General features: G+C 38.8%; 1 protein-coding gene across 24 annotated transcripts in view; it reads right to left on the minus strand.

The window, feature by feature from the left end:
* Nucleotides 1-12121: 12121 nt before the first annotated feature.
* LOC121639643 overlaps nucleotides 12122-18448 on the minus strand; it is a 68375-nt gene continuing 62048 nt past the window's right edge. For 23 of the 24 annotated variants that reach the window (XM_041985013.1, XM_041985024.1, XM_041985018.1 and 20 more), the window contains 7 exons: nucleotides 17269-17721; nucleotides 16896-17141; nucleotides 16352-16609; nucleotides 13867-14124; nucleotides 13553-13558; nucleotides 13214-13293; nucleotides 12122-13054 (listed from right to left, as the gene is read on the minus strand). In XM_041985013.1, coding sequence (XP_041840947.1) covers nucleotides 12992-13054; nucleotides 13214-13293; nucleotides 13553-13558; nucleotides 13867-14124; nucleotides 16352-16609; nucleotides 16896-17141; nucleotides 17269-17721 — 1364 coding nt within the window. In that variant the 3' untranslated portion in view covers nucleotides 12122-12991. The remainder of the gene's footprint in view (nucleotides 13055-13213; nucleotides 13294-13552; nucleotides 13559-13866; nucleotides 14125-16351; nucleotides 16610-16895; nucleotides 17142-17268; nucleotides 17722-18448) is intronic. The other variant, XM_041985021.1, reaches the window with a different exon arrangement.

Here is an 18448-nt window from a genome sequence, read left to right on the forward strand (position 1 = left end):
AGGATGTCTTTCAAGCCATCTAAATCAAGATTCCTGGGAAAGGAATGGATAATTTCTGCTTTCAAGTGGATGGAGCCCAAATCCCATCAGTGACTGAGAAGCCTGTAAAAAGTCTGGGTAAGATTTCTAATGACACACTGAAAGACACAGCGGGAGGTCAGTCCACTTGCAAGGAACTGAAGCTCTGGTTGTCAGCAGTGGATAAGTCAGGCCTCCCTGGGAAGTTCAAGGCATGGGTCTACCAGCACGGGATCCTATCAAGACCCCTCTGGGCATTGCTGATTTACGAAGTCTCAGCATCTACTGTAGAGGGCCTTGAGAGAAGCATCAGTCAGCTCCTTCACAGATAGCTTGGTCTACAGAGCCTCAGCAGCATTGCCTTGTACAGGCACACCAGCACCCTCCAGCTCCGCTTTACCAGCATAGTAGAGGAGTTCAAGGTCACCGGAGCCAGGGAGGTGCTGCTTTACATAGATTCAGTAGACAACATAGATTTCAGTGCAGGCATTGTGGTAAAGACTGGTCAGAAGTAGTGGGTCCATGAGGCAGTCGAGCGAGCTGAGGCGAGACTGAGGCACGATGCTGGTCTTGATGCACTTAAGAACTCGCTTGGACAAAGCTTAGAAGAGAGACAGAAGGCAGCTGATCAAGGAAGAGAGCCGAGTAGAGGTGGAGGAGGAGTGTCGCAGTGACCTTGCAGCAGCAAGGGGCTTGGACAAACTGGGACCAGTACTTGGCACAGAAGAGCACCTGGACAGAGATGTGGAAGTGGTATTCAGCAAGACTTAGATTTCTGTCAGTGTACGATGTCCTTCCAAGCCAGGTGGTTGTGGATCAAAAGAGGGGAACCGTGGTGTAGCAAGCTGCTTGGACAGAAGCAGGGGTCTGATCACCCCCGGCTGGGTCACCCAGGTGAGGGTATCTGAAGATCAAAGACCAAAAACACCCAATGACCCTGTGTACTTGTATGATGATGTGTCCAAGCTGCCAATCTATGTAGATGGTGTTTTTTTAAAACTCAAAAAATCACTTAAACAATTTCAAATCCGACCATTTATTACAGAAAAACTTTGTTGGTGCTTTGGTGGTGATTAGAGGTCTTTGATATGTCAGAGATGAGCAACAAAACTGATATGATTGCATTAGCATTTTTCATACAGTGTCAGACACACAACTTTTCAATCTGACTGTAATTACAGTTAAAAACATGCATTCTGTAATGTCAGCCTTTCATTTAGAAGAAAAATAGTAATCATTGATACTTTTATTTTAATTTAACAAATCCAACAGTTTTCATGAAATTCATTCATGAATTTCTGTTTTTGTGTGTGTTATATCATGGAGCTGTGTGATTGCCAAAGTAACCTGAGAGTTTTTGTTTCCTATGTGTATTTGTGTGTACATACATGTACATGTACATTCTATAAATACATGTATAACCAGCTGATTTGTTGATGCACACACAGGTTTTGGATTGAGAGTCTATTATCATTTGAGTGAAGAGATATGTGTGAGTGTGTATGTGTGTGTATTTGAATATACAATTTCACATAATGTGTATTTCATTTTTTCACCCTACCCTTTGATGTGTTGTATTGAGTTATATTATACTTTTATTTCTGTGACCCAGAGAGATGCAAAATAATTCCAATGTGCTTGTCCTTTAATGTACCTGTACCCTCAGATGCAGGTGAATAAATCTGTTTGTAGAGGAAATCATTGCAAAAAATTATTTTGCTGTTTGTTTTAGTTTATTTTTAATATGCAGAAAATGGTTTCAAACATCCCTAAGGCAGCTCCAGGGGAAGGGAGTAACATGAAGATTGTTGCAATGTCAAATGGCCAAAAGGCCATAAAAAACCATTGCACCATCAGGACTTGCAGAGCAAAATGAGTCACATGGAGACAGTTTTCTACACAAAGGACCCCTTTTGGCTTGTGTATGTCGGGAATTTACCAACAGATATCAAAATCTGTCAACACTTGACAAATATCATTATCGTTAGTAATCTGAAAAACATGACAATGATTTAATGGGTGAACGATATGTTGTCAGTGTCATGATCCTTTTTTTTGTTCCAATATTGACGTGTTGATGTATTTTTTTATGCCAGTGTTAGCAAGTTTACCTAAATAAGAATGAATTTCTATAAAATTTGCATACACAGAGCCTACACAAAAGCAGAGCCTACGTGAGCATCACAAGTTCAAACAAAAGCAATGACATTGCTACAGAGCACGGTCCACTAGCAGGAATGTGGTTTGCCTGGTTAGTTCTCAGAAGCAGCACTGTTACAGGAATGTGATTGACTCCTGTGATAAACTTTGGGCTGACTCTCCAGGTGCTACTCTTCCTGATAGGTGATTGCCTGAATAAAGGACTGAGGATCTGCACGTCTGGGCCTTTTGGCCACTTGCCATTGCACCTTTTGTTTGTTGTAAGCCTAGGTTTTATTTTGGTTATGTCTGATTATTAGTGTCAGGCCTGCACCTCCTCCACCAGCACACTCCTCCTCTCCTGAATACTGATCCCTGGAATGAACTACAATACCCATAACCCATCTGACTCTGCCAAGCTGGATACCACCTGTGCTCACCAATCTGCCTAATAACCAACACCTGTCCACATCCCTATTTATACCATCAGTTCACTCTGTTCATTGTCTAGTCTTGGTTCATGCTCCTGCATTCATCCAACTGACCTATGGTATTAAATCGTCTTTATATTACTACCTGCATTTGTGTCTGCCTTTTCCGGTCAGTACTCACAGTTAGGGTTTATTTTTTTTTACCTTTAGTTTTCCAAATTGGCCTTGTAGGGAGGAGCTGCCATTTTGTTTTCCTTGTGGGTCATTTTCTCCTGTTTATGTTGAAGTTACGGCAGGTCAGAAGTAGGTTTGTATTATTTTGTTTCTGTGGTCAGGTAAGTTTTATTTCTTATGTTGGCCTTGGCTCTCCAATAAACTAAAACAGTCAAATATTTTTTTGCATTGAATTTTACAGTCTACAATCTGATTTATGCACCTGCATCTGAGGGTACAGGTACATTTACGGACAAGCACATTTGAAATTCTTTTGCATTTCTCTGGGTCACAGAAATAAACGTACAAGATAACACAATACAAAAATCAAATGTTAGAGAGAAAAAATGAAGACATTAAATGAAAAATAAGAGTATGAATAAGCCACCAAAGGTTAACAAAAAACACTGCACTTACATTAAAAGTATAAACTTTGCATCAGCAAAGGAAGAGACTTATGTAATGTTTATTGAAGTAAAAAAGGAAGTGTAATTCAGGTTAGGGTTAACAAAGGTTTAATAATATACTGGACCAGTGAGTCCCTAGGTTCAGTGGGAGCAGTTAGTTAAAGAACAATCAGCAAATACAGAAGAACTGGAGCCACGTGGTTCTTCAAAACAACTAAATTAAAAAGGGTTCTGTCAAATGAATAATATAGTGCCCCAAAACTGAACTTTTATATATCAAACATGAACAGGTTAGAACAATATGTTCACACAAATTAAAGAGATGGCCATACAGTTTGAACAACCCAAGAATAAACCACAAGAAAAACAAAAGACCAAACTCCAGTTACGTTTAAAATGTCTATAAATGTAGTATTTAAGAGACAGACATTCTGGATGTTTGTCCCTTTTGAGTTTGTCAGATTGTTCCAGCAGGCTCATGACTTTATCCGTCAAATCCAAGTGTGATCCATCAATAGTCAATTCAATAATTCAGTCAGTTTGACTGTCAAGTCACGGTCAAGTTGTGGAATGTGGGTCTGTCCTACCACCAGATGGACAAGAGCTGGGAAATTTCCTCCTCTGGAACAGGTGGGTCAACTTGCTTCCTCTCCTCTGTGTAAGACGCAGTAGCTAAAGGGTGGCTCGCCATCTCCCTCATCGAGGAGAATTCCAATATTGAGTGGATCCTGGGTTCACCAAAAACCTAGCCTGTATAAAACAAGGCTATTACTATCTTAAATCAACTATTACTAATCTTTTTATGGCTATACAATTTCTCTCGACAGCTCAGAATAGGTTACTGTAGCAAAACAGCAATCTCATGAATAAACATTCATTGTACAGAATTTATTTTTCAATGCATTTCCGTTTGTAGGAAAAAAATATATATTCTCATCCTAACCATAAGTTATGGTTATGTAAAATTTCAGAACTGACAATTGATTAAATGGTTTCTAAGCACTGAACTATAATATTCAGTGCTCTATCATTATCCGAATGAAGAATAAGCATCATACCCTTCAGGTTTTATATTCAAAGGTATAATCAAAACATATTAGTTGTCTATTCCTACAACATACTGCTTACAATAACCAACAGTGGTGCACAAAATGGCGGTCATGGAACAGCACGATCCAAAATACCTCAAAATAACAGTTGAATGACATAAAATAACAGTTACCCACCAGCACAGAGTTTTTTTACAGTGAGAAAGAGTCTTAGCACTCGGTCAAGCAGTAACACCAAACAAAACTACATATAGAGAGAACACAAGCTACAGCCGTCAGTGCTGCTAAAGCCGTTAGCTAGGCTAACTGAACTTTTGACTCACCTAGACGCTGCCAAAAACTGCCTGCTCCTGGTGCTTTGGTCTGCTACCATCTCTTCCCTTCACAAAAGTGTTCAAGTGGTTATTTTTATTTTTTTAATGATCCTCTCTCACTAGTTATGCCTTTATTAGCTTCTGACCTCAGCAACACATGTCAGCTCGTCTCTGGCTGTGTCCCAATGTGCACCCTACTCCCTACATAGTGCCCTATATAGGGGTCACGCCATTTTTTCAGAGTGTCCGTATGTCCAGAGAGAAAAAAAGTAGGGCACTCAAAATTACCCACAATGCATCTTGAAAAGCAGTGAGCATCGATGTTCACTAAATGGGTCAGTATAGACCACAATGCATTGCGGGCAGATGCTCAACTTGGCACAAGGAGGCTAAAAAATTGAGCTGCGTGAAATTACCTATAAGCAAACAAACAAAGAATAAAACACAACATAAGGAATAAAAATAAAATATTTACACATAACTTTGGATTGGATTTGGAATGACATCTTGTTGTGGTTGCTGTGGTGATGGCGGTAGTCACGTGGTTTGCGGTGAGAAAAAAATAAGCAGCTTCGTGTCCGAATCGCCAAGAGAATGAGTGCACTATGTAGTGGGCTATATAGTGCAGCCCTATGTAGTGAACGAGGGGTTAGGGAATAGGGTGGACATTCGAACACAGCCTCAGTTTCTCTCTGTGAGGAAATGCTGTTGGCACAGGGTGGGACTTGAACGTTGCCTTCCAATCAGAAGTCTATAGGCGCATTCAGACAGAGAAGTTCTAAGAACGCAGTTCTAATAACTGCCCTAGTTCTATGAACAGCCCTTCCCCAGGGGAACTGTTTCATGTTGCATTAGCGGGACCGATGTGACGCAACGGTCTGCGACAGTGACGTGTGACTTTAGCGCCACATAACAACAAAACAAAACCCGCGAAAAACAAGACAGCACAAAGTAACACCGGCAAGCTAATATGGAGAACGAAGAGATTGCCGTGCTCTGCTTGATGGAGATGTCACTGATGGACAATAAAATCAGGCGTCTTAAGTCGAGGCTGGAAGGCTCCTGAAAGTCAGAAGATGAAGAATCCAGCGGCAGGAGATACGCCGCAGACAAAGGAGATGACGTGTTAATAAGTTTTACTTATTAAACATGCGCCGATTGTATGGGTGTTGTATGAGTAAACATTTAAGACGGCAGTCTACTGTCTGCATTGAGCAGATTACAATAAGTGAACATTTCAGACGGCAGGTTCATTGTAACTCGTGTTCTGCATTTCAGAAGTTGCTGTGGCTCATTGAACACTCCTCACCATCCGGCTGGTCCGGAGCAAAGCTGATGACTGGTGGGAAAAGGTTGTTCCCAGTTTTACAGATGAGTAGTGGATAGAGAATTTCTGTATGTCCATGGAGACATCTCAATACATCTGTCGCCACCTGAAGCTGCACTGGAGAGGATGGACACAACCACCTGCTGCAGATACTGAAGGAGATGGAAAACAGCCTGGATGCTTTACCTCGTGCCTTTCAGCTAATCACTACACACCTCTTCATAATAAGCATCATGTTCTGGAAATTTGACAGACAGAACATACATGTATACATGATGTAGACATTTAAAGAACAATTTTCCATAGAAAATGCATCATTTGTTAATTTTTTTTTGCTATGTGCAAAATAAAGATCTCATCACCTGCTTTTAAGCTTTGTGTGCTTTATGGAATCATCAGTAGCAAAGGGTAAGGAGTAATGGGTCACTAAAGGGTTAGATGTGACTGACTTATGGTTTAGAATTATGAGGACATAGTCACACAGATTTAGCAGTATATGAAGGTAAAAATGTAGAAAGGGGTGGTGAAATGTTTACAGGTGTATAATTATAAGTATTTGATGCCAGATCTTGGTTAAACATGATAAACTTCATCCTGTGATATGGTGCATATTATAAACTAATGTAATTTGCACCCAGGGATAAGACTTAAATTGTAGCAACCAAAGATGGATTATTTAATATTTCATAGCTATTATAGGTTAATAATAATTGCTGCGGCTTTGCCTGAGTAGGCAGGTCGGTGGTTCAAGCTGTCGAATTTACTGGTCTTTCGGTTTGTCCCACTTCGGTTGTCATTTAGTTGTAGTCTTGTGTGAGTTTTCTACGTGTGCTGCTTGATGTTATCCCCGCGTTCTCTGACTGAGAACAGATCGTTTATATTCCGCTGCGAGCCTTTAAAACTTATCTGAATATCCTCTGTGGCGCAGACGGACAGAAGCTAATTTTGACCTCCTCATCAGTCCATGTATCACATGCTCTTTTTGTTGTCGTTCGCAGCTAAAACCGTGTTTTTTTAAAATATGGCAGGGACACAAGATGCGGAAATCTGGCATGGGGCGTCGCTACTAATTACGTCATGAGGGTTCCTATAGAACCTCGAAAAGACCCTGCCTCAGAGTAGGAGCTAAAATGGTTATAGGAACTGAGGGCTATTACCCCTAGCTCCTATATGTCCGAATGCATGAAAAAACGGCCTGGTTCCCGAAAAGGTTATAGGAACTGCAAAAGGTTCCTACAGTCGGAAAGGGGCTTATATCTCTCAACACAGCCAATAAAACACTATTTAGGTGTAGTTGCTTTCACTGACCTATATAAACCACACAATGCTATTATATCCATCCATCATCTTGACCGCTTATTCCATTTCGGGTCGCGGGTGAGCTGGAGCTCATCCCAGCATTTTAACAGGTGAGAGGCAGGGTACACGGGTAGACAGGTCACCAGTCTGTCGCAGGGCCAACACAGATAGAGACAAACAACCATGCACACACACACTCACTCCTAGGGAGAATTTAGAGTGTCCAATTAACCTAACATGCATGTCTTTGGACGGTGGGAGGAAGCCGGAGAACCCGGAGAGAACCCACGCATACACAGGGATAACATACAAACTCCACACAGAAAGGCCACCACCCCCAAGGTTTGAACCTCCCCCCAGCCGGGATTTGAACCAGCGATCTTCTTGCTGTGAGGCTGCGGTGCTAACCACCACACCACCGTGCAGCCCACTGCTATTATAACATAATCAAATAATAACTTTTTTATTATATAATAAAAAAGTACATTTCTTCCACTGGGTCACAAAAGGGAATTTACAAAAAGAAATAATGAAATTTCTTAGGTTTTTGTAATAATAATCACATTAATTAAAATGAAAGAAAATCAATGCAATGACTCACTGTGAAGAATACAAATGTATGGCAAGATGGTGGTTGTTTAAATGGAAAGAAAAAGATTAATTATTTAAGTTGTTGAATTCAAATTTCTCAGTGTAACTTAAAACTAAAATTATACTAGGAAGTGAAAATCAAACATAACGCTTTAAGATTTATCAATGTGTATTATGCTCTGCTTGCAAATACATTTAAATCAGTTTTAGCTTTTTCTGAAAATGAACAGGCGTTAAGTTGCTTTCAAAGTAAAGTCTTTTTACGAGTAGCTGTAGCGATGCTGATTCCACTGCTTCTAATGTTCTCAAACACAGAGAACAGAGTGAATGTCTATTTAGTCCCAGCAGTGAGAGATGAGATTGTATAAGTTACTGGTCCATCTCCATCTGGTGCAGTGATGTTTGTCTCTGTGAGAGTGTCTAGGACAGAGAAAAAAGAATGAGATGATGTCAAAAATACAGTCTTGGAAAATAATTTTGGCCACATTTAATTAGTATGCATGGAAACATAACACATAACTATCAGATCATTTTCAGCATGAACCAAGAAATCTTCAAAATGAAACAATAACCTTTTATCAGCGTATCTCACCAAGTGTGGGCTTTATATACATGATTTATTATTTACAGCTACAGTGGTCCCTTGCCATATCGCGGTTCGTCTTCTGCGGTCTCGCTGTTTCACAGATTTTTTTGTATGCAGCACTGCATATTTAAGTATATATAAATCCTATCTCAACCATTCTATGTCTAAATTTTAATGTAGGAATCAGCCCACTGTGCTTTAGTTCTGGATTGGGTTGGTAAACATCAATGTGCTGTGTTTTCTGTCGCTCATTACAGTTCTCCAATATCATCGAAACTGGCATGTCGGTGTATAAGAACATTCTCACCCAGAAAAAAACAGGTGTGCCAGCAACTTCCCATAACCATGTTATTCACTCTGAAAATGACAGCAACATCCGGGCTTCTGTGGAAAACAACGTTACAGACAAAGATGGGGACACAGAGCTTGCAGAAAAACTGTAATATATTTAACGGGGTGAGTAATTATTAAGAAATTCACATTGTAAAATATATGTAGGTTTTTGAGAGTGTATAAAGTGTGTGAGAATGTTGAAAATGTTCATTATAGTTTGGGAAAGGTCTATAAACACTTCGAGGAGGGATAATTAGACCTTAACATGCATTTGAAATGTGAAAAATAATACGGTCGTCGCGGAGTTTATTTATTGTAGGGTGTTTTCAGAACGTAACCCCAATAAACCCAATAAACCAGGGACCAATGTAACTGATGTATCACCACCATTCATTAAAGGTGTCATCACCTGGTCTTTTCATGTATCCACTGTCCACTAAGTGGCTTTGAATATTTTTTTGAAAACTTATTAAACAAAAAAAATCAAACATAGAGCATGTTTTGACCCTTTGGTGAGAATTCATGCAAGCTCTTAAATAATGTTAATGAGGTGCGCACTGATTGGCCACAGGGAGGCCAGAATCAGAGGGGGGGGTTTGGCCCAGTGCATGCACAGTGTGTCCGACTCCAAAACATCAACTGCTTAGTAATGGCAAGCGAACTTGACCGAGCAGCAGCTTACAGAATTTAGCCATTTATATTTGAACCAGACTCTGAGCCTGAGAGTGAAGATACCGAGATGGTGGAAGAAGTACATTTACAACAAAATGTTTACAAAAATTTACATGGCAGAGCACTTCACCCCACTATTAAAAAAAACACGGGGCACATTTGTACATTGCAGGGGGTTAAACTTTTAGGCTCGCCCCTTAGCATCAGTATTAGCTGAGTCAGCAGTAAAGCATAACTTTATATCATTCCACGTCTAAAGCATGACTTTAGGCCCCAGCCTATAAATAAATTGCAGACATTGCAACTCGGAACCTCCCTCTGTCTGTGGATCAAGGACTTCCTGACTAACAGACCCCAGTATGTCAGGATGGGCACCTCCACATCCTCCACCAATACTGGTGTCCCTCAGGGCTGTGTTTTGAGTCCAGTCTTGTACACGCTGTACCGAGGCCGGCTTTAGGCAGGGGCAAGAGGGGGCAATGCCCCCTCAAACAAACACCTTGCCCCCTTAAAATCAAATCAGCCAAAAAAGGCACAAGCTACCTAAACTCTCTTAATTTAGCATCTTTTGTAGCCCCATAATTTACCCTAATTTCTCAAAAATTAATGAATTGTGTTTTGAAAACCCTTTTTTGTTCAGCATTTTTATGAGAAAAACACTTAGCTTTGTTTAATATTTCAACAAATATCTTTAATTGCACAAATGAACAACAACAACAAGAAAACAAACAAACAAATAAATCCACAAAACAGAACAAGAACCAAACTCAAGAAAGCAGTATTATTGTCCTTAGTGCAGGTTGGCATTCAGAAAAATAAGATGCCTCATCTGTCTGCTGTCTCACTTACAATGTAGAGCTAACTATTCCACCCCCTTTCTGTTTTTCACATGATGATCCTATATCCTGTGATTGGCCGCCTGTCCATATGGGCCAATCCAAACAAAGCAGTGCCATGGGCAAAGCTGGGACTGAGCACTGAGAGCTAAGCACGCAGCAAAAGGAAAAAAATCTGGGAGCCGGCTCTCACTCTTTTGATTCACTACAAAGCATAGGCTCTCAGCACCGGCTCAGCACGGCAAATCACTAGAAGTGAGGAAGTGAAGCTCTGTCATATGCCTTTTGAATGCGATTTATGTTGTGAGATACTTAAATGATTAACAATAAATAAAGAATTTTTTATAGCATCTATTTGTTGTCAACAGGGGATTGTTGCTGTACTAAGAGTGTGAGCCTGTCAATGAGAACATTGATCAATCACACACGAGCACGGGATGTGAGTGCCCAAACAGACAGAGAAAAGGCCATTTCAGAGAAAGAGGAATTTGGTGATACTGGCCCATGAGAAGACATTATGAATTACCTGGACATGGACAATTTTGTGAGAGTTTTTGGCAGAGAAATAGGAGACTGTTGTTGTGAGGAAAGAGTTTCAAAAACAAAATAATTAAAAACATAATAAAAAATTATAAAAAAAAAAACAAACAAACAAAAAAATCCAAGAAAATTGAGAAAAAAAATATATAATGTTTTTGTTGTTCTCTATTTTTGTTGTTCTTGATTTTTATATAAATTTGAGGTCAATGTTTGAGGGACTGCCACCTTACTGTGGTCAGGGGTTTATTGTTTTGCTCTATTTTTGTTGTTTCTGAGTTTGTTTGTGATAGGCCTGAAACTATTTCAGTTTCCCAGTAAGGCAGTTCCCAGACAAGAAGTAGCTTCCATACCTATTTTGAAAGTTTAGTTAGTATATATATATATATATATTGGTTTAGGATGAATAGACATTTTAGTATTGATCCACACATCGAATTTATTCTTCTCAGATAATTCCTTAAATCAAATCATAGGCCCATTCTTACTGACCCACTTATTTATTTATTTGTTTCAACGGGACACCGGCCCAAATTCCCATAGACTCCCATGTTAAAAAAGACCAACTACACAGCAGAAATAAACATGTTTAAAGTCTGGTACAAAAAACCATTTTAGGTTTAATAGATGAAGTTTACTTCCATGACAACGGTGGGGGGGAAATTTTTTCTAACTCATCCGTTTCCATGTCATTTAATCTTTAAATTCAGCATAATTAGAGGCGTGTCTATTTGATTGACATGTATCCAATATCTGCAGAAAGAAGGGAGAGTGCTGCACAATCCCGGCTTTTAGCCGGCTAAGAGCGTGCCTTAGCTTTAGCCTGCCTACCTCCGTTTGCTAGTTAGCTACTGTTAGCTTGGGGTTAGCTCGGTTAGCTCTTAGCTACAGGCAGCTTGGAGTTTGAGGGTTGTCAATCATCCACACCCACCTTCACAGTCCCCCTCTCAGCTCGATCTCTTTGCCCCTTTTTGGATTTTCTGGACTAATGACACGTGCAACAGTGCCAAGATGGCAACGGTGGGAAACGGCCCAACAAGCTTCATTTTTGCTCTTCAGAAACCTAAGGGTGATGTCACGGAGGCTCCGTCAATCTTTTATATACAGTCTATGGTGACGACCACAACACATAAGCCAGCACATAGTGACTGGGGTAAAGGAGGGGAGCAGCGCTAAAAACTTAGCAGCGCTGACTCCGCCCACAACTCAGAGGTCAATTTCTAATGAGCTACTGGTCCTCTGCAAAAGCACAGTCCTGGAAAAGGGCACAGATTTTGTGTTTTTTTTTTTTTGCCAAAAACTTCATAATCACAATTTAAAGACCACTTAGAACATTTTAAATAGTTCCAAATAAGAATTGGAGCGGGTCTTGAATACATATGTTTAATGTTTAATGACTGAGGTGGGAGTGGTGCTCTACAGGCCACATAATGGAAATGACATAAATGTAACTTCTTACCTAACAAAAGGAAAGAAAAAATACACTTCTCTATAGAAAGCATGTTATACAGAATAAAATAACACAATAAATGTAGAATATTCATGTTTTGTCTGCTACAGATGGAACTGAATGACTGAGTATACCATATAAAACACTCCACTCTAGAATAGCAGCTAAAGGCTTCACATATTTGGCCCACTCTACATTAGGTACTTTGCAGCACAAAAGGCAGACATATTTACATTACTACATTTACTAATTCAACATGCTGAAACATACCTGGCTCTCATTAAGTCCAAGTCCTACCCTTTTCCTGAATATGAAAGATGACCTCGGAGGGAGCAAAGGCAAATAATGGGATTGTGGTTGTGAAGCAAAAGTCCTCCCATTCAGCTGTTACCCCTCCCTCTGAGACTCATCTTGCATGTTGTTTGAAGGTGGGAGGAGTAAAGTCTGGCTCAGGTGAAGTATTGCATTTGTTTTGTCTGGTATTTCTTTCTATATATTGATATAATACATGTAGGCTTTAGCAACAAGGAAAAAGTGGATGAGTTAATTTTAGCACTCTCAGATGATTTATTTCAAACAAATTACAACAACAAAACAATAACAATAAAGAAAGCTTAACATGGTCTTAACCAATTTATATATGATATTTAATCTGATAATGATTTCACTGTTACAGATACATAAAGCTAAAATAATGATTTTGTATAATTATGACATTAAAAAAATTCCCATCATCAAGTTCTGCTCTTTTCAGGGAAGCATAGGAAACGATGTTGTTCTCCACTCTTCTCATGGCTTCACAGAGAGGACCTTTATGGAAATCTGTGGCTGTATCCCATAGTAATTAAAGAGCTGGATTTAAGAAAAAAAAGAAAGCCACACATGGACACTTAGTTTATATGTTGTTGGTTTGTTTGTGTTTTCACAGCATAATCATATTTACATTTTCTTCACTGAAAGTTAATGCAAACTTCCGAAGACAATTAAAATAAAGTGAATTGAAAGTCTTACCTGTGCCAGCATATCCTGGAGATCTGAATCTGACAGTTTAGTAAATGACTGTAATTTTACTTGTAATCCAACAACCAAATCTGTTGACACAAATATACGCTGTTACATGAAATTATGAAAAAATGAAAGTTACAATATTTGAAAGTTGTTTTTGCATTAGGTCATGCCTTTAGTTCTTATAATTTCTATTAAAACATAATTCATTTTGGAATTAATAAGAAATGCATAAAAAAATCCAGAGCCATTAAAAACCATGATGATAAAACATGTTTTATTAATTGCACACATAATGAAAAAACATAAAGCTCGGCAATGAATGCAACAAATTTATTTACTTACTGGGTCCTTTTATTGTAGGTCAGACAGTGTTTTGGCAAGATGGTGTTTGTTTGACATGAAAAGAAGATAGTGTTAATATTCAGTTATATGAACTATAGTTTGTTTCCTACAAACTTAAACTTATACAGTGTGATATTAAAACAGGAAATGACTGTGTTTTACATTTCTAGCTAAAAATAGCACAAGGAACAAGGAAATGTTGATGCAATCTCACATTTTAATAAGCAAGCTGCAAAACTATTTAAATCAAATAATAAGCATTCATATGTTTAATTAATGAGTTAATGGGAAAAGCTGTTGTGCAGACATCTTACCGGTAGCTGCAGTGATGCTGACTCCACTGCTCCTGATGTTCTCAATCACAGAGAAAAGAGTGAATGTGTACCATGTTCTGGCGGTGAGAGATGAGACTGTGTAGTTTACTGGTCCATCTCCATCTGGTGCAGTGATGTTTGTCTCTATACCATTAAACTGGAGAACAAAGCTAACGTTGTTGTTAACTTTACTCCACTGCAGAGTGATACTGGTCTCATTTTGTCCTAAAGAACGGAAGTTTGCAGCATTTGGAGGAGCTGAAACAGAAAAATAAAGAGGAATGTAAGTTAATTTCAATGCCTAGCAACTTTAATGTGTTTCCATCTGAGAAAAAAAACATACTCTTTATGTCAAACACATTAAAATCCTACTTTACCAGTTTCAGATTCACCTATTTGACAGTTGTATAATTTTAAGTTCTTACCATGAAAAAATCTCTGATGTACTTAATATTGCATCTGGTTTGACCTTTCTACTCCCCATTTAGTAAGTGGGGATCTATGAATGAGCTTCATCCACAGATCTGCCTCTTAACTTTTCCTCCAAATTGCTTCCAAATCTACAAAACTCACTATGTTGGCTCATGTTGTAATGGAAGAAAATATAATTAATACTGATCAAGGCTGCTATCATGGCTGTACTAAAGATACAGAGTGCTTTCCATGGGAAATGTGAGACATGGCTTGGAGATACAGTTTGTGGTCTGTTGCTGGCTGAGTTGCTCAAGGTTTTTAACGTTGAGACACAAGTTGTGAAGAGAAGAGGGAAAGAAAGAAAACACACCCACATACTCATGGTGTCTCCCAGATAAATGGCTGAAATAGTATAAAAGTCTTAATAATAAGTTTAGTTGCAAACTTGGTTGTTTTGGAGCCAAATTTAAGTGTGCGGAGGAGAAAGCTGTCAGTCTTAAATTAAAACATCACTCTGCATTGCTTTTCTCTGGTCAACCAAGTATTGACTCTGGCAGCAGGTTGCTCCCTTTCATGTAAAAAGCATTTGATTCTAGCACTCAATAATTCAAGCATGCCTTATTTTATTACAGTTTCTGGATAGTTTAGTGGCAAAACCAGAGTTTGTGGGTTAAATCTGAAAAATGCAGAATGCAGGACAATATCCTCATGTTTCCAAGTGAAACCGTTTCTGTTCTAGTTGAACACGTCTGGGTTAGACATTAAACCTTACTGAGTCTGATTTCATGCTATTACAAACCACAAATAGAGCATGTCATATCCAACCACAAGACATCATACCTGCTAGCTTCTCTTATAACTTACCAGAGCCAAATCCATAAAATAGATCCCTACCCAACACAGTGCTTAGATGCTGTCAAGCTGAACAGACTGTTATATGATGTTGGGATCTTGATCTTGTTTTTCCTTATTAGAATTAATTAAATTTTTGTTGCTGCTGTTTAACATTCTTCTAGATGGCAGGTTAAATTTAAAGAATTTATTGTTTGGTAAATGTTAACCAGCAGAAACCATTAGGAACAACTACAGTGGAGATATCTTATTGTTGCTGGTGATTTCAGGAAAACCCATCTAAGAACTGTTTAATTAATTTACCTATATCAAGAGAAAAAGATCTGATGTCTTAGCAGGACCTGGAAAAACTAGTCCATGATTTCATCTTTAGTCGGCTTGATTATTGTAACAGTGTTTTTACAGGTTTGCCTAAAAAATCAGTTAGATACCTGCAGCTTATTCAGAACTCTGCTGCTCGAGTCCTCACTAAGACCAAGAAAGTGGACCACATCAGTCCAGCTCTGAGGTCTTTACACTGGCTTGATTGCCAGGGAAAAGACTTTAAAGTTCTGCTGCTGGTCTATAAAGCTCTGAATGGTTTAGGACCAAAATACATCAGTGACCCCTTGACCCAGTATGAACCTACCAGAACCCTCAGCCGTACCGAACCCCTACAGATTCATAACTGCCGAACAAAATAACTCAGGCCTTCTACAAAGGACCCGAACCAGTTAAGGACTGTTCCAGAAATACCAACCCAGTTTTCCAACCTGTGCAACAGGATTCTGTGATCTACAGTATCAAACGCAGCACTGAGATTCAGCAGAACCAGGACTGATAGTTGACCAGAATTAGTATTCAACCTAATGTCACTTAACATTTTGACCAGAGCTGTTTCAGTGCTGTGATGAGGTCGGAAGCCGGACTGAAGATTTCCAATTTAATTTAAAACTACAAAACAATGTAACTTGGAGTTAAATTGTGTTGTTTAAGTTTTCCCCCTTTTTTTGAGCATTGCATTTTATTTTAGCATCTTCCGTCTGTTTTTATTTCATTAATTGCATTTCTTTTAATCTTTGTTTTTATAATGCACCTGTATTGCTTTCTTCACCCTGCTCTAATGTTTTACGTAAAGCACTTGGAAGCACGTTGTCTTGTACATGAAATGTGCTAAACAAAAATTTGCCTTGCCTTGTCTAATTTCCCACCAGGTGAGAAGTGAAATATGACATCTTACCAGTAGATGCAGTGATGATGACTCCACTGCTTCTAATGTTCTCAAACACAGAGAAGAGAGTGAATGTGTATTCAGTCCAAGCAGTGAGAAATGAGACTGTGTAAGTTACTGGTCCATCTCCATCTGGTGCAGTGATGCTCCTCTCTAAACCATTAAACTGGAGAACAAAGCTAACATTGTTGTTGATTTTACTCCACTGCAGAGTGATACTGGTCTCATCTTGTCCAGAAGGTCTGAAGCCAAATGCATTTAGAGGAGCTGAAGCAGAAAAATTGAGCAGGAAAGTAAGTTTGTTAATACACTGAAAATATTTTTTGCCATTTACTTTTATCTGGTAAACATTTATGATCGTCATAAATACATTGTAAAACTGAAACTTGATGCTAATTCAATATAATAACTTGAGCATACGTGATGTTGAGAATTCAATAATATTCCCTCCTGGACAGTAAATAACTGGTCAGTATCTACTGTTAACTAGAAATGAATTAACAAATCACTCCATAAGCTTGCATGACTTATTTAATAATTGTTTTTTTCTTACCAGTAACAGCTGTAAGTTGTACTCTACTGTATCTGACGTTGTCAGACACATAGAAGAGAGTGAATGTGTATTTAGTCCCAGCAGTGAGAGATGAGACTGTGTGAGTTACTGTTCCATTTCCGTCTGGTGCAGTGATGTTTGTCTCTGTACCATTAAACTGGAGAACAAAGCTAACGTTGTTGTTGACTTTATTCCACTGCAGAGTGATACTAGTCTCATTTTGTGCTGCTGGTCGGAAAATTTGCTCTAAAAACAGTAAAAAGCAAATAAAAGTTATTTTAATGCTAAAAAAAATGTACTGTTCTTTTTATATTCATGAGAAGAAAATTTAATTATTTAGAAACCATTCAAGATATAGAAAACTGAACAATACCTGCACAATATGCCGTGTAGTAGGAGGATGGTCTCTTAAGTTTGTAGACATAGTAATCAGAGCAGAGTTTGACCTGGATGGTATGTGGGGGAAAATAACAGCAGGTACTACCCACAGTAGCACACACAGTCCGATTTTCTATACCATCTGACTGTGTGGGATGAGGTGCTGTTATCCACATCGGATAATAAGCTCCACATCGGTTTGCTTCTATACATCTCTCTGGGATTTGAGCACTGTTTTGATTGAGAAACAGCCGATACCAGCCTTGCCAGTTAATATAATAATAGTCCCAGTAGTAATTTGAAACGTATGTGTTATTTACTGAGCGCCAGTCATCATTCAGTGAGGTGTAGTTCTGACAGGGGTCGACACATTGGTCTATTCCATTAAAAGTGATGCAATCCAGACCAGAAGGACAACCTAGCTGTACACAGCTGGGGGGTAGTTCCTCTTCATTTCATTCAACATGAGGAATTAGAAAAGATATTGTTAGCAAGTCTGAAAATGTTAAGAACAATATCTAAAGCTGAATAGTCAGGTGTGATCACCTAGGATTGGCCTTTGAGTTACAGGTCAGTCTTAGAGACCTGAGAGGAGGCCGGAGGACTCACTTATCTCCCTCTACTAACTACCACACAGTTTATAACATATACAGTGTTTAATGTTACCTGATTAACTGGTAACTAGTAGTTTCTAAGGGTAACCTAGTGTTTGTTTCCATTCTCTTTTTCTCTTGTTTTCATTAGTCCATGAAGGTCAGTTACTGTATTAAACATTATTTTTAATGGGTTATCTCTTACATGCCAAAATAGTTTAATTTATTATGTTATTGTTGCTTTTGCCCATCTTGAAATAAACCAAACTCCTTTTAGACCTTGTGATCATTTGTCTCTGGTAAAAATAATTTTTATATTGTTACACCTGAACAAGGTTTGTGGCCTGGAGAAGATGGTCTTTGTTCATGTTGTGTCTTGACCACTCCTAGACGGGATAACAGTAGCTAATTAATCAATGATCCCCTCCCTTTGTTAATTAAAAAAACAACAAACATAATTCAAGAAAAAGCAACTTTTTTTCAGCCCTCATCCTGACCAGGGGTCTTTTATCAAACTGTATGTAGCAAAGCAAACTACAGGTGGCGTCAGCTGTGCAAAAAGGAAATGCTGTGCACTTCAAC

The sequence above is a fragment of the Melanotaenia boesemani genome, chromosome 5, assembly GCF_017639745.1.
Source record: "Melanotaenia boesemani isolate fMelBoe1 chromosome 5, fMelBoe1.pri, whole genome shotgun sequence".
NCBI classification, from domain to species: Eukaryota; Metazoa; Chordata; class Actinopteri; order Atheriniformes; family Melanotaeniidae; genus Melanotaenia; species Melanotaenia boesemani.